This window comes from Rosa rugosa, chromosome 4 (genome assembly GCF_958449725.1).
Source record: "Rosa rugosa chromosome 4, drRosRugo1.1, whole genome shotgun sequence".
Taxonomy (NCBI): domain Eukaryota; kingdom Viridiplantae; phylum Streptophyta; class Magnoliopsida; order Rosales; family Rosaceae; genus Rosa; species Rosa rugosa.
Window position 1 is genome coordinate 30,030,936 of NC_084823.1, and position 21,724 is coordinate 30,052,659.

Sequence of the window (21,724 nt, forward strand, 5' to 3'; positions counted from 1 at the left end):
TTTTAAAGGATTGTGAGGAACAAATGAATCTGACGAGTGAAAATAAATGGACGGCGCCCGTCTCTTTTCAAAATTGCTCACATGAAAATACGACTCTCTAGAGTTAGAAATCCAACCAATCCGCGTTGGTCCCGCGTAGAAATCCAACTAGGGTTTAAGACAAGAAAGGCCGCCGAGCAGGAGTAGAGGAGGCACCTGGGTCCCACCCTCTCAAGCTGTCAGCTTCGTTTGAGAACCTCTCCATTCTCCTCCAACCTAAAAAGTCGCACACTTTTTAAATTTTATTTTTCTCTTTCCTAAAATTTTCAACAAAATATAAAAGAAAAAAGAAAAAAAAGATAAAGACACTCTCTCACTTATTACAACGAGATACACGAAAACCCTTCCTGGTCCATTATTACGCCCTTGCCTTCACTGTCAACGTCACCACCGACCTCCGATTCATGGCGTACCAGCCGCTTCCGGGCCGGAACTCCGTTTCCAGCTCCAGCTCCGGCGCTTCCGGATTCCACTTCATCAACTCCCCCTTCGGGGACACCACTTACACCAAGCTCTTCGTCGGCGGCCTCGCCTGGGAAACCCAGAGCGAGACCATGGGACGCTATTTCGAGCAATTCGGCCAGATTCTTGAGGCCGTTGTTATTACTGATAAGAACACCGGCCGATCCAAGGGCTATGGTTTTGTGAGTACACCGTTTCTTTTCTTGTTTTCGAAATCATTCACTGAGCTAGGTTGATAATTGATATGATAGTTCAACTGGTGGTATATGATGAATCAATGGAGGTTTCTGTTTCGTTTGGCTTTTGAATGAACTGTTTTGTGTTTATATGGAGGATTTAGGTCACTTTCCAGGAGCCGGAGGCTGCTGCCAGGGCATGTGCTGATCCAACTCCAGTTATTGATGGCCGCCGCGCTAATTGTAATCTGGCTTCACTCCGGCGCCCTCGGCCGCATCTGAGTTATGGTATGTACTTCATTGTGTGGTTGATGATTGTGCTATCAATTTCTTACCTGTGTGCCACCTTGAATCTGTTTTAATCAGAAGAATGAGTCATGGACTCTGTTGACGATTTGATTTCAATCGTCTTCAGTTTTACTCTTTGTTGAATGCACATTTGTCCATAGTAGTCAAGTTTCTCTCTAAGTACCAAAGTTTAAGTACTTCTCTTTGCATTTGTTACTTACAGTACGTTCAGCACCGGCTTCTCCGTATATTGGAAGCAGCATGCAAGCTCCTCGTGGGGCTTATGTCGGAGCATATGGCTACCAGCAACCTCTTCCGTACAACTATCCACAAGGGATGATGTTTCCTCCTTATGGGTAAGTTGCACTCTCAGAGAATATTCTTCATTAGATGTTCTGGGCAATGCAATGCCGAGTCCACTCAGGTGGCTGAGTTTTATGTATCAGTATTCAATCTAATAATTATGAGAGTATATCGTTTTCAATTTTATTGGATAGCTTGTTTTTTTTCAAAATTTTAAGAACAAATTTTGGGTTTTGTATCGTAGAAATGATATAGGTTTTGAACAATTAGAAACTGGATCTTATTTCCTGTTTCTTTCGCATTCATTGATACTTAAATGTTATTGCTCTCTCACATGTTTTATAATTTGTTACCATTTGATATATCACATTACAAAACTTAGAGGATTATGTGACTGGTGCAGACTTACGTTGTTTTATTTTTTTTTATTTCTTTTCAACTTTTTTATTAGTAAATAATTTAGCTATATGTTTCTGTCATCTAAGCATGTCATTTCTCAGATGTTGATGGCCCAAAATGCGAGTGTTGCCTATGATTATACTTAAATGAGAAATATTTTTAAGGGATAGAATTGATCTAGAGAATAAAAGTGGTTTATGGCTGCTATACCTCTAGAGAAAGAAAAAGATGGAGAGAATGTAAAAGGAAGAGAGAGGAAAAGGTAGAGGAGATACCAAGGCACCAAGCCTTCACTAACACTTAATTTTATGCATCTGATTTCAGGATTCAAATACATCCTCAAACAAATATTTAAAGCACCAATGAATGGTTAAATTATTAGGCTTTGTTTGCGATTGTTTATCTAGGAGTGCTTTTGTTGCGAAGTGCTTCTATGGAACCAGTTTGTTAGAACCATATTGTTTCTTGTAAAAGCACTTGAAGTGCTTGTTTTAGGTAGAAAGATGCCAAGTGCTTCTTGTAAAAGCACCAAAAAACGCTTCTATAACTGAAGAAGCACTTCTAACTTCTTTTTTTGTCAAACACCAGCTAAAATGCTTTTGACATTCTGGATGATCTTTTACCAGTTTTAGAAGCAAGTCCAAACAGAGCCTACAAGACTCATTAAGTAAGTTAATTACAAGAGACCATTAATGGCATTGGTCACAAAATTCTTAATAGCAGTAGAGGTTAATCTCTAGAAGTTCTCTTGGGCTAATGAGCTTAGTCTTTGGACTTCGGAAAAGGTGGTTTCATTCCTAACAAAGCTGTAGCTACTGCATTACATGTGCTTATACGATCTTAGAGCCTCAGCTGTTTTAATCAAAATTTAGATAGGAGATGGCCAAAAAAATTAATGTCTTGTTTTGTACTATTAGTTGATTGTCCAATTATTCTGTATTTATGTTGTCAGAATTCAATATTGATTTGGTGGACGATGGAATGAATGGTGAGAAACTATCTCAACTGATTTTGGCACATCTTTTCTGCAACTATATTTCTTCCATGCTTTCTTGTGTGGCATGTGCCTATCACAGCAGTCACGGTCATGTAGTCTCTCATTATTCGTCATTCCCTTAGAATTACAGGCTTCTTGGTTCAAACTAGAATGATGTGACATGGTGTGATTTGTAATTGGAGGCCCGGTTTTATCCCAAATCAATGTTATTGAATAAGCAGACTTGAGACATGTTTAATTAGGACCAATAAATGGTTTTATAGTCTCACCATTTTATTGATTGATCTCCTACAGGAGGTTGCTCAATGTGTGTAATCATTTCATCTTTAGTTTGAAATCTTGGATCTTGCATTGTTAAAAATACTGGTGTATATTTTCCATACAATCTCATGCATATAACTGTATTTTCACTTCCCATGAAAACATCAACTAATCTGAGTTCTTTATGTATGATATTTATTAAACTATAAGTAGTGATAGTTGTTTTCTCCCTGCAGGTATGCAACTTACGGGCCGGAATACGTTTATTCACAGGTAACTATGTTTGCATTACCAGGCTGACGTTTGTGTTGTATTTATCTGTCATACATTTGATGACATGTTTTTATTGTATGAGTTAGGATGTTATATTTTATTTGTTTTCAAATTTATGATCCCTAACTTTTGCATTGTCATATTTCTGGTAGGGTGCTCACAATTCTTACGCGGGTCAGCAGTATCTTCAGATATATGGAGTTCCAGGGACGGTTAATACTCTGTATTCCTATGCACAACTGGGTCAAACCATTCCAGGTGGTCAGGGTTATCCAACAGTACACAGATATGCAATGCCTGCTCAGCAGATAATCCCATTTGGACCCAGTGTTAATGCAGTAACAACTACACCAGTCCCTACAATTCAAGCACCATATTCCACAGGTAAACTTTCGTCCGAAATTGTCTATTTTTTTAGAATTTTAGTGGAACTTTATCCACTGAACATTCTCCTGGTCTAGTACATAGCTTATGTGAAATCAGAATCTCTGAGGCTGGACCACTCACTACCTAAGAGTATGACAGATTATGATGTGTAGTCTTAATTGTCACCCTTTTTATTTTATTTATTTTTATCTACAATGCTCATCCTGTCTACAGTAAGCATTAATAGGCTGATTTCTTCACTTAGCAAGGAAAGAGTGACTCAATATATCAATGATTTAGGCTTTTTTTTTTTTTTTTTCCTTCAACACTCTCATATACAGAGTCTTAGATTTCTAGATTCTGAATTTATGTAATAGAAAAATATATGAGAATCAGCTGAAATTTACCGAATGATAAGCTGTCTTCCTGTCCAGGTCTTCTGATTGAAACGTGAAGACAGCTTTATAGCTTTTAATCAGGTATGACAGTGAGTTTGGCAGTACAACCACTTTTCCTAGATATTGCTCTTTCTCTATATGCGGGTAGTGATTCTGAAATAATAGCTGGGTGAGGGGTTGGTTGAGGTTTTATCAGTCTTTAACTTATTCTGGAGATTAAAAAAAAAAAAGAGAAAGAAAAATGTATCTGCGATTAGAGTTCGGTATGATTGTATGAGATTGTTATGTTATGTTTTGTTTAATTTTCTTGCAGGTACCCTTTGACTGCAGCAGGACTAAGAGCGGCAGAACTGCTACTTAGGTGGTGGACTACAGATCTAGCCTTGCAATTTCTTATTTTGCATTGTAGAGGTAAACTATTTGGTCATCTGCTTTTAGACGTACAAGATTAAGCGATGGCACTGAAAACTCATTCTAGAGGGCTAGCTGAATTAGTTATATTCTCTGTACTTTTTTTGGGTCACATTTGATGGCCGGCTGAGGTCATGTGGTTTCTTGTATCAATAACCATATAAAGGTCACAAATGGTTCTATCTGAAGTTGTGGCAACAAAAGTCTGAGATTATATTGCTAAAAAATTATAGTACTTTCTATTAGTCTAGGTGATCAGCCTCTAGATTAATTAGTGGGATGATTACTAGATGGTTTTACTTTGTTTGTAAACTCCAATGCTATATCAATTGCTATAATTTTCCTTATCCAGTAGTAGTACCCCTCATCTGGTGCTTAGTGAATATAAGTAAGTCTCCTATAGAAGCAATTTTTTTGTATGCTGGATTGCATTATTGATGCCTCAGTATAATGTGATTTTTCTGATGGTTCACATTTTGTGTTGATCTGCATTTGTTTTCAGTTTAAATTTTATTTATGAATGCAAGGCGTGACATCTCTGATTTCACTTGTTTGAATATTGCCTAGGTCTTATACTTACATTTATTTTCTGCAGGTCATTCATATTCATGCACACCAGAGAACTCAGATGTCGGAGTCACTCCAGATAGCAGAGAAGGAAGGCTGCTGTCCTTTTGAGGATGCTTCCTCAGCGTATCGAAACCATTATTACTTTGTTACTTAAGACAAGTAGCAGGTTGTGGATTGGTGGGTGCTGGAATCAGGTTTCTAGCAGCCATATAGTAATAATACTTGGTAAAAAAACATGTAAGATCAACATATGATTCTTTTATAGTTTTGTCCCAGCATTTAGGTGTATAGTCTCTGGTGTTGTATTGGTCCCTTGGTGGGTCCATCATATTTGTAAGTTCATTGGGTTTGTGCATAGTAGTGCGCTAGGATTTTCATTCAAAACTGAGATGTGTAATCTAGATAGTTTCGAGTGCCTGGCTTCAAAAGGAGAGAAGCTTCAGGCATATTCTATTCATTTGGAACAAGCGATTTGTGTACCGATACAGCAAGACTAGTCTAGCAAACTTCTGCTTTGAAGGATGCGTAGTTCATTTGTGGTTTAATATTATTAGAAACATTTGATTTAGTTTGTGTCCATTCTTTGAGCGAGTTACTCGGATCCAATTTTTCCCATCTCATTATTAGCCTGTCCTCGTTATGTCATGCCTTGATTTGATTTTTACGTGGTTTCTTAGGTTTATCACTTCGATTATAGTTCTGAATGCTGAAAATAAAACCGGACTAGGTGGTTTGGTGCAGTTTTTGTGTGATTTTCAGTTCGGTTCCTTCCAATCTGAAATGATAAAATTTCAGGCACATCTCAGTTGTATATGAATGGTCCGGTCATCCCAAACTGGATCAAAATATTAGAAGTACAACTTAAACTCCCTACTGAATTGTTCAAAAAAAAAAAAAAAAAAACACGTACTTTTAGCATTCAACAGTTGAAGTGTTGAACTGCACCGACTCTTCCAAAAGCATATATTCATAACAAATATTTCTGAAACTTCCATATTTTAAAAGGTACTGCTGCAATGTTATTTACACAAATCCGTGGTTAAGTCACAATCTGCATAATCTTCTCTTGGCACATCTCAGTTGAACTTAAAGGATTTTACAGCCTGCAAAACCCAAATAAAAATTAATTGAACTTTTCTTTAAATAAATCAGAAGTTAGTACAAGCATGTACTGTACTATATTATTATGAGAATCATCTCTGTCAAGAATCATACAGAAAATCTCAAGTTAAGCTAACCTTCTCAATTTTGGAACTGTACTTATCCGATTCTTCCTCTGCAAACTGCAGAAAATATTCCACTGTCACCATTCAATTTCTAACCGCGCGCTAACATTTATAAGAGAGAAATAATCATAGAGTACAACTGTATTTCTCTCTCGTACAAACTTTTGTGCGAGGCATTTAATGTAAGAGAGCAGTTGTACAGAACAATGGCAGTTGTGGAAACCATACCTGGCCGGTGACGGTATATAATCTGTTGTACCAGCCGTTGCTTGCCATCCCAAGAGCTGAATAGAGGTGCTTCATACTATCACCAGGATTTTGCAGTGAATACTCAATGTAGTAAAGCCCTTTAGATGATTTGCAATCTATGAGTTTTGCTGAAACTCCTGCCGGCCTTTGCCAGCTCCTATCTAGTCCGCTGACCTGTGAAATAGAGGAGTACATTAGCAAGCGAAGCCCCTTCTCAATTCCCAATGGAAGATAGAAACATAACATACATATAGAAATAAGAGCTTACCAGAGTCTCAGCAAATTCTTCAACCTTGCCAAAGGATTCCATCTTTGTAAAATCCGGACCAAGCCCCGTGATTACGACACTAACTGAAGCACAAAGCAATCATAATGTATGCAATGACATTGTCAAATAAAGAGGAATCCAACCAAATATAAAGTACTTAGTACTACTTGAGCCAAAAGTAACAACCTTGAGATTATAGAGAGAGAGAATACCCACTTGAGCTAAAACCCGCTTCCGGGTAGAAAGCAGTAACTGACTTGAACCCACTTGGTTCTCCTGCGCCTACTTGCCAGTCTCCATAATCAAAGACCAAAGCATTCATCAGTGCCTTATTAAATTCAACTAATCTAGTTTGAATTAGTATATGCCAATTCACAGGGAGTATATATTCACCTAGGGGAATTGATATCTGGAACTTGTTGACATCATCGGTGAAAACACGAAAACCCTCTGCCACATAAACTATAAGTTCAACTCCACTCCAAAGTATGAAGATTCAAAATGCAATCAACATGAATAGGGAGACAAATTGTTAATTTTATGTTACCATTCTCGGCCAATGCAATGTTTTTTGAATAAATTTCCGGAAAAGAAAATGCAGCAAAAGTCGTCCCAAGCAAAACTTGTCTTCTCTTGGCTTGGCATTGCATCCCAAAACTGGAATTTAAGCAAAAACAAGTATATGAATATGAACCGAGCAAAAGCATGCTATTGCTTCCATAAATGCTCTGTAAGTTACATACACTGGTTTTTCTTCTTGTTCTAGTTGTGGTTCTTGTTTTTTGTTGTTGCAACATTGGAGATAGCTCTTTCTACATATGGCGGTGCCTAAAGAAAGTGAACCAAGCAAGAAGAAGGTAGCTGATTAATTAAGTTTAACCTGTCAATGGTAACATAAAAGATGGAGATTAGGTAGGAACTGGGTGTGGACTGTGGAGCTGAGCTGAGAGCTTCACCTGGGTTCTTCGAGGTTGCGGTGAAATTGCTTGTGCGAGGTCGAAGGAACAGAGGATGCCAAGACGCAACGGAAGCCATGCCTTTTAGATTGCCTTCTGCTTCTTCCACTTCATATCTTTTGCTTTAATTCGGGATATATATATATATATATATATATATATATATACACACACAGTCCGTCTCAGAAACGGACGTACAGATTTCCATATTTGACCCACTTTTCGATCACTTTTTCACGTATTAACCGTTCAGTTTTTAGATCATAATGTATAGATTACTTCTGCAAATTTTCAGCCAATTTGATGATCGTTAAGGCATCCCAAACTGCAATTTACCATTATAAACACGAACGGTTCCAGTTCGACAGATTTGGTCCGTTCGTGTAAATTGCAGTTTTGGATGCCTTAACGATCATCAATTTGGCTGAAAATTTGCAGAAGTGATCTATACATTATGACCTAAAAACTGAATGGTTAAAATGTGAATGTGTGATCGAAAAGTGGGAAAAAAAAAAACTGAAAATCTGTTCCTAAGCTTAGGAATGGACCTCCGTTCCACACCATTTTTCTCTATTAACACATCCTTTCTATTTTTCTATTTCTTTAATTCAATTTTTTTAATTACCCTAACTACCCTCCTTTATAATTCTGTTTTTTTTTTCTTCTATTTGACGAGTTAATCATGAATCAAATATCATTATACAATAAATTAATTTTTTTACCTATAAATTAAGGAAAAATAGTACGTTTATTAACTGGAATGACCTGTATTATTAGACAAGGAATATGCTTCTCATGTAATTACTTTCATGCAACTGAATCCAAATTGCAAAGTTTGTCCTCATACTTTACAAAGCACCAAACTGAATGCTTGTTTGTTTATGATTCTTAATCCAGGTGCATCATCCTTAAATAATATATATATATAATCAGCGCTTTATCCACTTCAGCCACAAACTTCCATACTGCAGCCGATAATGTACACATAATTCGGAGATGCTCTACATAATATTGAATGCAATGAGTTGCAATCTTCGTGTGGGGACAATATTATGTTCTACTAGTATAATATAGTAGAACAAATCATGTCTATCATTATAAGGCTATCATTATTAGGCTGTTGTAAAGTTCTATAGTTGCTCAATGGATTCAAATACACCAAATAATTTCAATTAGAATCTTATCAAGAATGATGGATTCAAAAGGGCTCTAATGATCACTGAACTCATATATATTTTTCTTCCATGTCTCCATTGCAAATCAGATGTAAAATTTTCTCAGAAAGATGGGTCTAAAGTTTCTTGTTTTGCCATGATTGAACTTCAAAGCATCACATTAGAGATATAGAATGACTATGAAAGAAGTTTTTGATGGAAAAGAAAAGAGAGAATCAAAAAAAGTTTTTAAGTCCTCTATATATGCGGGAAAATAAGGGTTTAGGATTTGGGGATAATTGACTTACCAAATAGATAAAAGAAAAAGGAAAAAGAAACATAATTATAAGAAAGGGTAGTTAGGGTAATTTATATATAAAAAAAATTGAATTAAAGTAATAGAAAAATATAGGGGGTGTGTTAATAGAGAAAAAAGGTGTGTGAATAGCGTCACTCTCTCTCTCTCTCTCTCTCTATATATATATATATATATATATATATATATATATATATATATATATAGGGCCGATTTTGTAGTTAGTGATCCGTTTTTTTGGTCTTTTCTAGGGATAGAGCATTAGACCAACTCTTCGATTACATTTTGCAATCTCAACCGTTCAGTTTTTAGGTCCTAATGTGTAGATCACTTCTGTAAATTTTCAGCCAAATTGATTATCGTTAAGGTATTCAAAATGGCGACTTAAGATTATAAGTATGAACGGTTCAAGTTTGACAGATTTGGTTCGTTCATTGATTTAATCTAGTTTGATCTCTTAACGATCACCGATTTGGCTAAAAATTTACAAAAGTGATCTACACATTAGGACCTAAACACTGAATGGTTGAGATGCCGAAATGTGATCGAAAAGTTGGTCTAATGCTTTATCCCTAGAAAAAACCAAAAAAATGGATCGCTTAGTGGAATGGCCCTTATATATATGTGTGTGTGTGTGTATATATTTACCCTAATTTTAGAGACTTTTTCCCCCTTACACACCTACTTATTTTTTTTTCTCACTTACTTATAAAGACTCTAATAAGGTCTTCCCTAAAACCCAATTAAGTTTTTTTTTTTTTTTTTTTTAAGACTATTTTGCCCTCACTCATTTGTTATAGAGAGAGAGAGAGAGAGAGAGAGAGAGAGAGAGAAGCCATAGTAAACTTCGCTTGAATCCCTTCACCGGTCACCGATCGCCCGCCGCAGGACATCTTTGAAAATCTCGCTGGAGATTCCCAAAGAGGTCGTCGGAGATCTCATAGGTAATCGAAGAGGTTTATTGCCCCTAATAAACATTTATTGGGAGCCAATAAAAATTTATGAAACCTCGCCGGAGGTCTCCAAATAGGTTGTCGGAGATCTCATAGGTCTCCGGAGAGGTTTATTGCCCCTTAATAAACCTTTATTATCCCTCAATAAACCTTTATTGTGGGGCAATAAACCTTTATTGCCCCCCAATAAACATTTCGATCTCTGGAATGAGAACTAATTACTCTAAAATTAGACACATAAAACTTTGATTAAAGAAAAATATGAGGAGATTACAACAATTCAAAACTTTTATTGGGGGGCAATAACCCCCCCCCCCCCCCCCCCCGATAAATGAGGAGATTACTCTTTTATGTTGTACTACTACTTGATTTCTTTTTTGTCCTGTATAACTAATATCCATATTAATCAAACTTGCAATATTTGGGCCCCCGAAAGTTGTTGTGAATGTCGACACTAAGAGTTGCGCTGCAGGCTGAGCAAGGGAGCGGGCGAGCGGCTCCGGTTCTGGGGAAGAAGGTCGATTCGAGCTGATGGTTGCAGGGAATAAGCTGGTGTGGAGCTGGTGACGTCGGAGTGGTCTGGAAACGAACGGAGGTTGCCGGAATTCAATTCAGAGCAACCTGAGGTCGTTGTTGTGATGAGCCAGAGATCTGGGAAGTCGGTGAACTGGTACGGGGACGAGGTCTGGCTTGTTGGCGGTACAGGAACTTGGGCTGCGAGGGGCGGTGCTAGTTCCAGGTGAGTCTGGAGCTAGTCTCGGAATTATGAGAGAACGCTGGCCGATTGACGTTGAGTTTGAGTCCAGTCTGGACCTGCAGATGTCGGGTCTGGAGCGGTCGTCAGGGTTTCGGCCCACGTCGGCCTAGTCCTGGGCGAGCCAGTCGCTGGTGACGAGAGAGAGAGAATGCAGATTGGAGGGATGAGAGATAGTGTGGCATGATAGTAATTATTTAGAGAAAAATTCAGGTACGGTCCCCAAACTATTCTGCCAAGGCCAAAATGATACCCGAACTCTCAAAAGTATCAATGTGATACCCAAAGTCTTATATTGGAATCAACGTGATACTTCCGTCAAAAATCTCTAACATCTCCGTTTGTTTAGTGACGTGGCAAGCACGTGGGCCCCAAAAAAAAGGGCAAATACCAGAAACAACCCTCAGTTCGGTCAACCATACCTTTGCCTCCCTATTTGACCGGTCCCACGCCTCTTCCCTCCATTTTTTTGCTGTTCCTTAACCGTTTTGCCTCCAAATTGAAGCAAAATGACTATACCTAATTTGACTCGATGTTGACCATTATAACAAACTCAATTCACCATCTATTTCCATGTCCATCAAGATCAGTATACATAAATTCAAATTGAACAAGCAACAACAAATATGAACAAAAAAGCTAATTCAATCAATCACTTTAATATGAAAAAGATCATAAGAATTGAATCATCCATTGACAAATGACTCATACATAATTTGTCCAGCAAAATGCATAAGCAACAAGTGCTTAATGTTGACTGATAGTTTAGCAAAATGTAAGCGTTAAGCAATAACAAAAACCAATAGTTCAAATTGGATTAAAATCCTGCATATTCAGATGAAGCTTGGCTTGGTTGCATAGGCTCTGATGCTTTCCATTGAGCACTCCCAGCTGCCGGATTCTGGCTACTTTGAGTGGGAGGCTGCTGATTTGATTGTGATGTTGAGGCACCAACATTGGGACCCGAAGTACTCTCCACAGTTTGCTTGATTTTCTTCCATGTTTTCCTAGACTTGATAACTTGGTCCTTGACGTTAGTAGACCCCTTTGGTGCAGCTGCTCTGTTGACCTACAAATGAATGAAAGAAAGGACCAAATTACTTACTTTGCCTCATTTCAACAACACAACCAACAATGCTGCAAGTTCAGTTGACTTTAGCACAGTAGCTTTTGCACACAACCAATTACAACCAACCAATTTGACACAACCAACAGAACCAACCAATTTTAATACCAATTTCACACAACCAATTACAACCAACAGAACCAACCAATTTTAATACCAATTTCACACAGCCAACACAACCAACCAATTTCAATACCAGTTGACACATATACCAATTTCAGTCAACCATTGCAACATTTCAGTCAACAAAAACACCTAATTCACACAACCAAGTACTAGGCATGTGCATAAGCAGTTCAAACCACACAAACCTCATTTCTCTGCCTCTTGTTTGGAGTTGCTCCACTTGATGTTCCTTCTCCCTATTCCAATTAGTTGGTTGGATTAGTATAACAAAACATAACTTGTGAACATGAATTGGATGATAATAAGAAGAGAATGTTGATGAAAACAACTTACTGCTGCTGCCTTTTTGGCCTTTGTTATAGGACAACCCAATTTGTTGTGTCCTTGCTGGCCACATATTTTGCAGGACATCTTAATCCCAGCTTTAGAGAGTTTCCCTTCTTTAGGAGCAGGTGGTGGTGGGTGATTTTCTTTCTCTCCTGGTTCTTTATGCCTCTTCATCTTAGGTCTTCCAGCTTGCTGCTTGTAAGGTGGAGGTGCAATGGGATAGTCAACAAGTTCCCAATCATCCTCCCCTGCAATGGGATAGATGATGGGGTTATAGGCCTCCATATATGAGCTAGGCATGAGGTAATCATCACAATACAAGGCTGCTTCCTGTTTCTTGAATCTAATTGCACAAATTGCATGCACACAAGGGATCCCACTAAGCTGCCACCTCTTGCATGTGCAAGTGTGGAGTCCCAAATCCACAGCATGCTTGCTGCCTCCCTCACCAGTTCCAATTATTTGAAAAATAAACTCCCCACTTCTATGTGCTCGGTATTGTGTAGCTCTCTGCCCTATCTTATCAATTATCTTCTTTATCCTAGGACCAACCAAGTCCTTCCACTTCTCACACGCCACCCTTCTATTTGCATTCCTAACCATCATGTCCATCCTAATCTTCTCCAACATAGTCAATATAGGCTTATCCCTAGCAGGTAGAATAGCTGAATTAAAAGACTCACACATATTGTTCAGCAAAATGTCACACTTAGATTCATCTGTGAAAAAGGCCCTTGACCATTGTGCTGGACTCTTGTCTTGAAACCACAGCCAGGCATCCTCATCTAGCTCCCTCAAGGCATCCATGTGTTTGTTATACCAAACTTGAGTACTAGAACGAGCTGCATTCCAAACCAACTGCTTGAGGCCTTCTCCTGGATGTTTTGACTTGAAATTATTGTAGAGATGCCTAACACAGTGCCTATGCTCAGCATTGGGGAACAAATCTGTCCAAATGCATTAAGAAACAGTTAGTTAACTTACCAAAAAAAAAAAGTTATTGAAATAATGTAAAACACATGAATGAAAGAAGTTTTTTTGAAACCAACTTACTAGCAATTGCATTTCCCAGCCCCTTTTGTTTATCTGTCATAAACACATAGCTACTATCCCTTTCCATTCTTAAATCACATTTCAGATAGTCAAGGAACCAGGTCCATGTCTCTTGGTTCTCAACCTCACACAAGGCATATGCAACTGGGAACATCCCATTATTTGCATCTATACCAACTGCAGTTAGAAGCTGTCCAGGATGCTGCCCTTTGACATGACAACCATCCAAACAAACAATAGGCCTGCAACCCCTCATCCAGCCCTCCTTGCATGCTGCAAAACAGATGTACATCCTGTGGAACCTCCTTACAGGACCATCCATTTGTGTCTTTATGTCAATTGTGGATCCAGGATTGCTCCTAAGCAATTCCTTCCTGTATGCAGCTAACATGTTGTATTGATCAATATAGTGTCCTTCATTCATCCTCTTTGCTGCCCTTTTTGCTCTTGTGATTGTCTGCACACCAACGTCTAACTTGTACTTCTTTTCAATATGATTGTGGATCCCTTTCCTGGACCAATTCTCATCAACCATAAGATCCTCAGCAACCTCTTGAGCTATTCTTCTGTAAGTCAAGAAATGACTTGTTTCAACTGGAGAGCAGGTATGCTTCTTGTTCAGTGTCTTGATTATGAGTGTATCACCCTCACCCTTGGAAGTGCTAGCATACAACCTAAAAGGACAGTCCCATTGACAGTTGACCTCTATCTTCTTCTTGGAATTTTTCTCAAACCACAACCCAAGTTGGTTTCTAATGGCACACTCCCTAACAGCTTCCTTTAATTGTGCAGAATTTGGAAATGCAAGACCTAACCTGAACTTTGGATTTTTCAGATCTACTGACCTAATCCAAGGTCTAACCCTCAACCCCTTCTTCCTCCTCTTAGGAATTGGATTCCCATCTTCATCCTCTTCTGATTCACTCCCACTCAAGCTCTGCAAGTCATCTGAATCTACAGCTTCTTCAGAACAGTAGCCAGTGAAACCCATCTCTTCATACTCTGGTACAACTCTCGGCTCTGTGACATTTTCTTCAAATTGAACATCATCACACTCATCATTCTCAATATCATAGTCTGAATCAACATAGAAGTCAGACCCATCACTGCTATCCTCATCCTCCTCAACTTGTGCTTCAAACTTCTTCTGCCCTTTATGCCTTGTGTTATATCTTGGCTCTCTAGGCTTCTTCCCCTTTCTGTTTAACTTAGCCTTATGATGAATGGGCTCCTTCCCCTTGTTTTGTGCAGCCTTAGATGTTTGCTTCCCAACAGCCTTAGATGTTTGCTTCCCAACAGCCTTAGATTTTTGCTTCTCTGCTTGCCTCTTCTCTAATTCAGCAGCCAACTGTTGCCTCACAGCCAATGCATCTGTTGCTCTCTTCTCAGAAGCCTCCCTTTCTCTTAGCTTTGCTTCTTCCCTTGCCTTCTGCTCAGCAGCCTCCCTTTCTTTTTTTTTTCTGCTTTTTCTCTTTCCCTTTGCTCAACTTCTTCAACACTAACTGCAGCAGAAGCTTGACTCTCTCTGAATTCGGCAACCTCTCTCTCAGCTCTCTCAAACTCCTCTCTTTCCCTTTTCTCACCGTCCTCTCTAGCCCTCTTCTCTATATCCTCTAGTTTTTTGTTCAAAGCATTCCTGGCAGATGTAGGCCACAATCTTTTAGCAGTGTGTTTCACCCTTCTAGGTTTAGCTTTAGGGGGCTGCAAGTTACCCATATGCCCATGTCTTGTTGCTGTATTACCACCCTGCCCCACCTCACCTTGGCCGACACATGCTTGTGAACCCATGATGTCTGGTACAATATCAGATAAACCAGCAAAAGTGGACTGACTTGGTCCACCTTCCACATTTACTCCACTCCTATCCTCACCCACAATATTGCCAGCAGAACCACTATCATTTGCAAGATCAATAATTTCTGCCTCTACTTCTGCATTTACTCTAGCTGAGCCACCAACTGCATTTACTCCATATCGTTCACTATATAACTGGCTAGCCATCAAGTTTGCTTCAAAAAAAGCCCTTTCCTTCTCTCTTAAAGTCTGATTGTTCAAAGGATTGACAAAATCTTCATCGGGTGGCAATGCAAACTCAGCATATGCTTCTTCTTTTTTCCTAGGACCCCCACCTGTAATGTACACAGTTATCTGCCTCTTCTTCAATGGTATCATCTTCACCATCTCTATGGCATCTCCATCACTCTTGATCTGTATGAATCCTTCATTGGGTGGTGTTCGAGGTATCTTGAAGTGGTAAGAGATTGGCTTCTCCCTGTACCCCAATGCATGAGCAATATTATTCATCTCCACCCATGAGATCAAATCAGGATCTAGACCATCAAGGTATATCTTCCCCCCCAACTTGTTAAACTTGGGAACCTTGTACTTCCATGTGCCATCCAACTTCTTGTCAAAATAACCACCATGAAAAATCTCCATTGTATACAAGTTTTCTGGAACTGGAAGAAAAAAAAACAAGAACAAAAGTCAGCACCTATCTTCAGTTTTCGAAACCCATTGTTCAATCATCAGTTACATGTTCAAGGATGACTTCATCACACAACAAAACAGACTATGGAGATGCAATTTCATGTGCCTTCAACTCAAATTTTAGATAACTTAAAATATTCAACATTTAATTTTCTGGAAAACAGATGGGGATTTCAACATTTAAAAACCCCAGTTTATGTTCAATGATGATTCAACTACAGTCCAAAGCAATGTTTAAAAACTCATAACAGACAAATCAATTTGCTTTCTTCTCTTTTCTTTATTAAAGTAGCACAATGAAACCCATTTTAATATGGAGATGAGTTCATCGGTGGAAGCTTTCTTCTCTTTTCTTTATTAAAGTAGCACAATGAATCCCATTTTAATATGGAGATGAGTTCATCGGTGGAAGCTTTCTTCTCTTTTCTTTATTAAAGTAGCACAATGAAACCCATTTCAATATGTTCATCAGTGAAACCCAGAAGAGAGACAAACTCGTTTTCAACTTTTGGACAAAGTGCGTTTACATAGGATACGAATATAGAACAGAAGATATAGATTGGAGGACTCACTTTCGCCTGGTGGTCCATACTCCCTAAATATCCCCCACATCTTCGCCATGATAGTGATCCTCCACTGTCGTAGATTCCAGAATCAAGTCCGTGACCTGCTTTGATCAGACTGTTACTGTGGAATTCTCACTTTTCGAATCTTTTGGAGATAAAGGTCAAATCTTGATTTTGGGAGGGATTGGGTATGTTTTGGATCAATTTCAGAAGACTGAGGAGAGAGAAGTATCGAAAATGACGGAAATGGGAGCGAAATGTGGTTTTGTTCGATTAGGGTTAACTATTACGTAAAAAGTCCATTATGCCCTTTTCTTTGGGGCCCACGTGCTTGCCACGTCACTAAACAAACGGAGATGTTAGAGATTTTTGACGGAAGTATCACGTTGATTCCAATATAAGACTTTGGGTATCACATTGATACTTTTGAGAGTTCGGGTATCATTTTGGCCTTGGCAGAATAGTTTGGGGACCGTACCTGAATTTTTCTCAATTATTTAATTAGGTTGAGAGCAGAATAGTTATTTTACTTTAAATTGGGTTAGTGTGAATAAAAATCTATTGCTGGAGTAAGTGAGATAATTTTGGCTCATTTTAGTGCTTTGGGTGAAGGATCCATGTATATATATATATATACACGTACTGCATTTTAAACAGTAACTGACTGGGAATATAGATTTCCATTTACTAGAGACCATAGTCAGTAAAAAAAGGACGCATACTGTAACGCCCCAAACTGCACCTCGCCAGTTTGAGCACGTCACAGTGCCGCGAGACTCTAAAACATAAACCGAATGCTCGATTTACATTCTAGAGAACCGCAAGGCATTTTTGTTGATAAACTTTTCGTAAAACGCACAGCGGAGATTTTGAAATACTTTTGAGGTGAAAAACTTGAGTTGTTGAAATCTATTTCATTCGTCCAGAACTTGAATGAATGTTCACACGAAGGATACGAACTTTAAGGAATGAGCAAGCTAACTATCAACAACTTTCGGAACACGAAGTTCGGGAAAAAGAATGTAGAACAAAGTCCAAACAATGGTTTACCGGACTTATTCCGCACACCCAGCTCCGTCCGCTTTTGTCCTGTCACCAGTGCACAGTACCTGCATCCAAACTGTTGTAGGGGTGAGCTTTCGTCCTCGCTGCTCAGCAGGAAACTCTACCACGACTAGGTTTGAAAATCAACTCAACTTTGTAATCATTTGGATTTGGGCCCAATGTGAAAACAAAGCAAATATATATATAAGAACGACAAACTTAAATACTCGATGCATGATTAGAAAACTACGTGCGCTTTACCTGATGGCCTAGTTCCGTAGAACCAACATCTGACCTTACCAGTCACAGAGCGCCAAACTTAACACACTAGCTACACACACGGAACCGTGTCATCATTGCGATTGCGCACCGTCCGACCGGTGTAGCTAACCCTCCGGAGGTTTAGGGGTGGCTAATCCCCAAGGAAGTCATCGACCACCTTTCCGCTCTCACACACCGCCATCAACAATCTTATACGCACGTTAACTTAAAAACATTTCAAATTTCAACTAACAATACACTTTCATCATGCATCATGTATAAAATCAAATATGGAAAATCACTAGCCAATAGAGAGTCCCGAGTCCCCTACCTGGATTCCGATGCTTTCTCTCACGTACTCCGAGAGTCGCGAACCTTCCGTTCCTCGGGTATCTGGAGTCCTAGATTCCGACATTTCGATAGTTAATATCTTTTGAACAATTATACTGAATCTCGACAACTTTTCCTGGTTTGACCAGGAGTTGACCAACTTTGACCAATCGAGACTTGTTCGATAATTAACCCAAATTACCGAACTTTTACTTGAAATTACGATATCGACCAATTACGACTATGTCGAAACAAATCAAACATCGACTTAAATCCAAATACTTTTAGGTGCATCCAAATTTACTAAGGACAACCCAAACATAACTTTTCTCCTTAACTGAAATATAATTTCTTCCGAATCAAATCAACGCAACCATTAACATAACAAATTGCCTTAGCAACCTTAACTAAATATCGAACTGATAAAACCAACTCCCTTACAAACAGTAATTACCAACCAGAAACAAACCCATACCAATTCAATCCACCATTCTCAACACAACTTCACAGTAAACTTGTAAACACAGGCATTCAACTTCAGAAGCAAACTATACAAGCAATTTCCCAGAATTGTCACTAGATTCTAACTAACCTTGCCATCAAACTCGATCACAAACAAAATCCCAAATTGCAGGTCGGCTCTCTGTCGAAGAACACAGCAAACCGGAGTCAGCCAAGTCGATTCTGAGTTGATCAACTCAACCCAAGACTGCAGATTTATCTCGACCAAGACCCAAGTGGTGGTTAGGACGCAGAAGTTAAACCGAGGAAGCCAAAACAACCGCCGGCAACGTCAATTTCGACGGCGTCCGAAGCAAACCCAGAAACAAGATGGTCAAAACTTAATCCAAATTGAAAACTAATTGCACAAACTTGAAGAGCATGACGAGGAGAGGAAGTTTCGTACCCCAGACGGCCCAAACGGTGGCCGGAGTCGCCGGAAACTGCAGAACTCGCCGGAGGTTCTTCAAGCTTTAGATTGTCGATTCTTCGTTCCCAGTCGCTGCATGTATGATCTAGAACCACAGGGACGTAGGCGACACCAAGATGAAGCTTTTGCCGGTGGCCCGCTGCGTAGAGGTGGCCGGAGAAGCGGTTTTCGGTCGGACCCAATAGCGGGTCGCGGTGGCGTCTGGGTCGGAGAACTCTAGTTCTCTCTCTCTCGAATTCTCCCGAGTCTTCATACTGTTCCCCATATATATATAGATGTGTCAAAGGGATAATGGACGGCTAGGATCAAGCGGTGGGGAAAATGGATGGCTAAGATTGCTCCACTTGTTTTCTAATTCTCTAATTTATTTTCTAAAATCCCATAACTTCGGAAAATCGCTATAAATAGCTCGAGCATCTGGAAAATTCCCCGAAAATTTCCACGAACTCGTCGTGACGTGTACTTTACCATCCAACTCTTAAATCGAGAATTTCACTTTATGAAAAATTCTGAAAATTTCCTCGAGCATCTTGACCTTTATCGAGATCGCTAAATAATTTCTCATACAATCTCCACTAAGCTCGATACATTCTTCTGGGGCTCACACATACAATTCAGCAAAAAAATGTACAGGTATTATTAGGTTTACTTGATCTAACGATACAGTCAAACAGGGTTCTAGATTTTCTTGCCAGCTATCTTGAAAACTGATTACATGTAGCGAAAACCCTAGTCCGACGATGCACATAGAAAGTAAACAAACAACAGCGAAAAAGGAAAACTTTTACTAGCAAAAACTTCAGCTACTTATGACCCAGTCGTCGGCTCTTCAACCTGTCCAGTTGCAATTTCAATGATGGCAAGTGACCATATACACCAACAGCACCCCGAAGGTGGTACAAATCTTGAGCAACAAGTATGCTCCTAGAAGCCCAAACAACACCAATTGGTTAGAGCCTTGATGTAGTCGAGTAACTTCATTGGCTGGCGAAGGGGGAGGGCTAGCACTGTGGATAGCAGCAGAAGTGTCGAGATGGCTCTGATTTTCTTACAGTACTGAAGCAGAATAATACCGCCTATGAGAAGTACAACAGTCAGGGAGTCGATTTCGGGAATTCCTTTGTATTGAATGGGTAGCCCTCCACTGCCAGCGAGGTGCTCTGGATTCTGCTAAAAAAAGTTCTCTCAAGAACATCTCCAATTGCTCCATTTCGCACTGGATGTCGATTGCAGGCTCGAGCTTGGTACTCAAGATCTTCAAAAACATCTCCACCAATAACCCTTGGGTTGCGATGACGACATTTGTTGCCGATGCTAAAGGCATAGTGCAATTTCAGAGCGTTTAGGGATTAGGGTATGGGAGGGTTGGGGTTTTAAATAGCTCTTTGGAACCTTGCTGATGGTTTCAGACTGGCAAAGATGTCATTTGAGGACGCCCGTCATTAGCTTTGAATTATACATGTATAATTAGGCAAGTAGTTTAAAAAAAAAAAAAAACAGGTTCAAAAATACGCGCGGATATATAAAACACTATTTTTGTAAGAAAATAACTAATAATATACTCTTAACCTTTTATTTTATTTTATATCATTTCTGAAATGTGACAACATTTATTGCAGCCCGCGAATAAAAACATCCTCTAAGGGCAAGTTCACCCGTTGGGTCACCAGGTCATCCACTATTCACTACTTTTTAGTGTTAATTTTGTGCCCTGGGTCACGAGCACAGTGTATTTCGTGCCCTGGGTCACGAGCACAGTGTATTTCGTTGCTCCAATCTCCCCTACGCCTAGGACGTTGTTTGGGCTAAGAGTCATAGTTAGTTGATGTTTCCATTTGTTTGTTCTTTTTCTTGTTAGTGATACCGGCAAGATCCAGCTAGATGATTTCTGCTGGTTAGTAGTGAGAAGAGTTTTAGTACCTACATACCCAAAATGGGGCGCTGATTAAAAAAGAATAATTTGATTTAGTTTCTTGCTCCCCCTTAGCAGAGAGAAAGGAGTCTATCTATCTGCCTAGTTTTGGTAGTTCATTTTTTTTATCAGCCGGAAGTAGAACAATGGCAGATTTCAGAACTGAGAGTAACTTAATAGAATGAATGCAGATTTTAGAAACATGTGAAATTGTTGGAACGCCCAAACATGAAACTCCCAACTTCTTGTTCCCACCCCACCCGCTTTATATTTCTCCTTCTCCTGGAAAAGTGCATTTTTTTATTCCATTTGTCTTATTGTCACCCTTCTCTCTTGAAAGAGGAGTTCATTTTGTGAATGACCAGTTCAAATGTCTTTGTGTGTGCCGTAGACGAACCAATTGGTGCTTAGTCTGTCGATTCTATCTCAACAAAAGAAGAATCGTTCATTCCGCTTCTTTTTTCATAAATAGACTCAGTCTCCTGAGAAGCGGAGAATCCGACAAGCTCATTCGGTCACACATCATTCGGTCACACAAAATATGTATAGATAAATGAATTGATCTTTGTGAAAGTGCGATTCTAACTTTCACAATGGGAGTGAATAATTTTCGCTGGCTTATTTTTGTTCTTTTTTTAATCGAGATTAGATGGGTGTTCAATGTCGTGGCTGCAAGATCGAAAAGAATTCCATTTCTTGTGAGATGTCCAAAGATTCCCATGTCTTTCTTAATTGGACC

General features: G+C 39.2%; 3 protein-coding genes and 1 long non-coding RNA gene across 5 annotated transcripts; 1 reads left to right on the top strand and 3 right to left on the bottom strand.

Annotated features, from left to right (window-relative positions):
• The first annotated feature begins 340 nt into the window (after nucleotides 1–340).
• Nucleotides 341–5,511, top strand: LOC133745744 (uncharacterized). Of its 2 annotated transcripts, XM_062173866.1 has the most exons (8): nucleotides 344–683; nucleotides 842–965; nucleotides 1,189–1,321; nucleotides 3,162–3,198; nucleotides 3,351–3,582; nucleotides 3,999–4,043; nucleotides 4,276–4,373; nucleotides 4,969–5,511. In XM_062173866.1, the coding sequence occupies exons 1-6, from the start codon at nucleotides 444–446 to the stop codon at nucleotides 4,016–4,018; spliced, it is 786 nt and encodes a 261-aa protein (XP_062029850.1). In that variant the 5' UTR covers nucleotides 344–443; the 3' UTR covers nucleotides 4,019–4,043; nucleotides 4,276–4,373; nucleotides 4,969–5,511. The 2 variants fall into 2 exon arrangements, with proteins under 2 accessions (XP_062029851.1, XP_062029850.1); XM_062173867.1 differs by lacking the exon at nucleotides 3,999–4,043 and having other exon boundaries at nucleotides 341–683.
• Nucleotides 5,512–5,868: 357 nt separating this feature from the next.
• Nucleotides 5,869–7,765, bottom strand: LOC133745929 (psbP domain-containing protein 3, chloroplastic). Its single transcript, XM_062174091.1, has 9 exons — nucleotides 7,643–7,765; nucleotides 7,430–7,514; nucleotides 7,234–7,343; nucleotides 7,080–7,136; nucleotides 6,903–6,980; nucleotides 6,687–6,769; nucleotides 6,398–6,592; nucleotides 6,182–6,226; nucleotides 5,869–6,046 (listed from the first exon to the last, which is right to left on the bottom strand). Exons 1-9 carry the CDS (start codon nucleotides 7,719–7,721, stop codon nucleotides 6,020–6,022), a joined length of 759 nt encoding a protein of 252 aa, XP_062030075.1. The 5' UTR covers nucleotides 7,722–7,765; the 3' UTR covers nucleotides 5,869–6,019.
• Nucleotides 7,766–11,489: 3,724 nt separating this feature from the next.
• LOC133743401 (uncharacterized) lies at nucleotides 11,490–14,991 on the bottom strand. The gene is made up of 4 exons (XM_062171331.1): nucleotides 13,452–14,991; nucleotides 12,405–13,345; nucleotides 12,257–12,307; nucleotides 11,490–11,888 (listed from the first exon to the last, which is right to left on the bottom strand). Exons 1-4 carry the CDS (start codon nucleotides 14,440–14,442, stop codon nucleotides 11,637–11,639), a joined length of 2,235 nt encoding a protein of 744 aa, XP_062027315.1. The 5' UTR covers nucleotides 14,443–14,991; the 3' UTR covers nucleotides 11,490–11,636.
• Nucleotides 14,992–17,393: 2,402 nt separating this feature from the next.
• LOC133745878 (uncharacterized) lies at nucleotides 17,394–18,457 on the bottom strand. Its single transcript, XR_009863856.1, has 2 exons — nucleotides 17,813–18,457; nucleotides 17,394–17,627 (listed from the first exon to the last, which is right to left on the bottom strand). It is a non-coding gene; the product is annotated as an uncharacterized LOC133745878 (long non-coding RNA).
• Nucleotides 18,458–21,724: the final 3,267 nt, after the last annotated feature.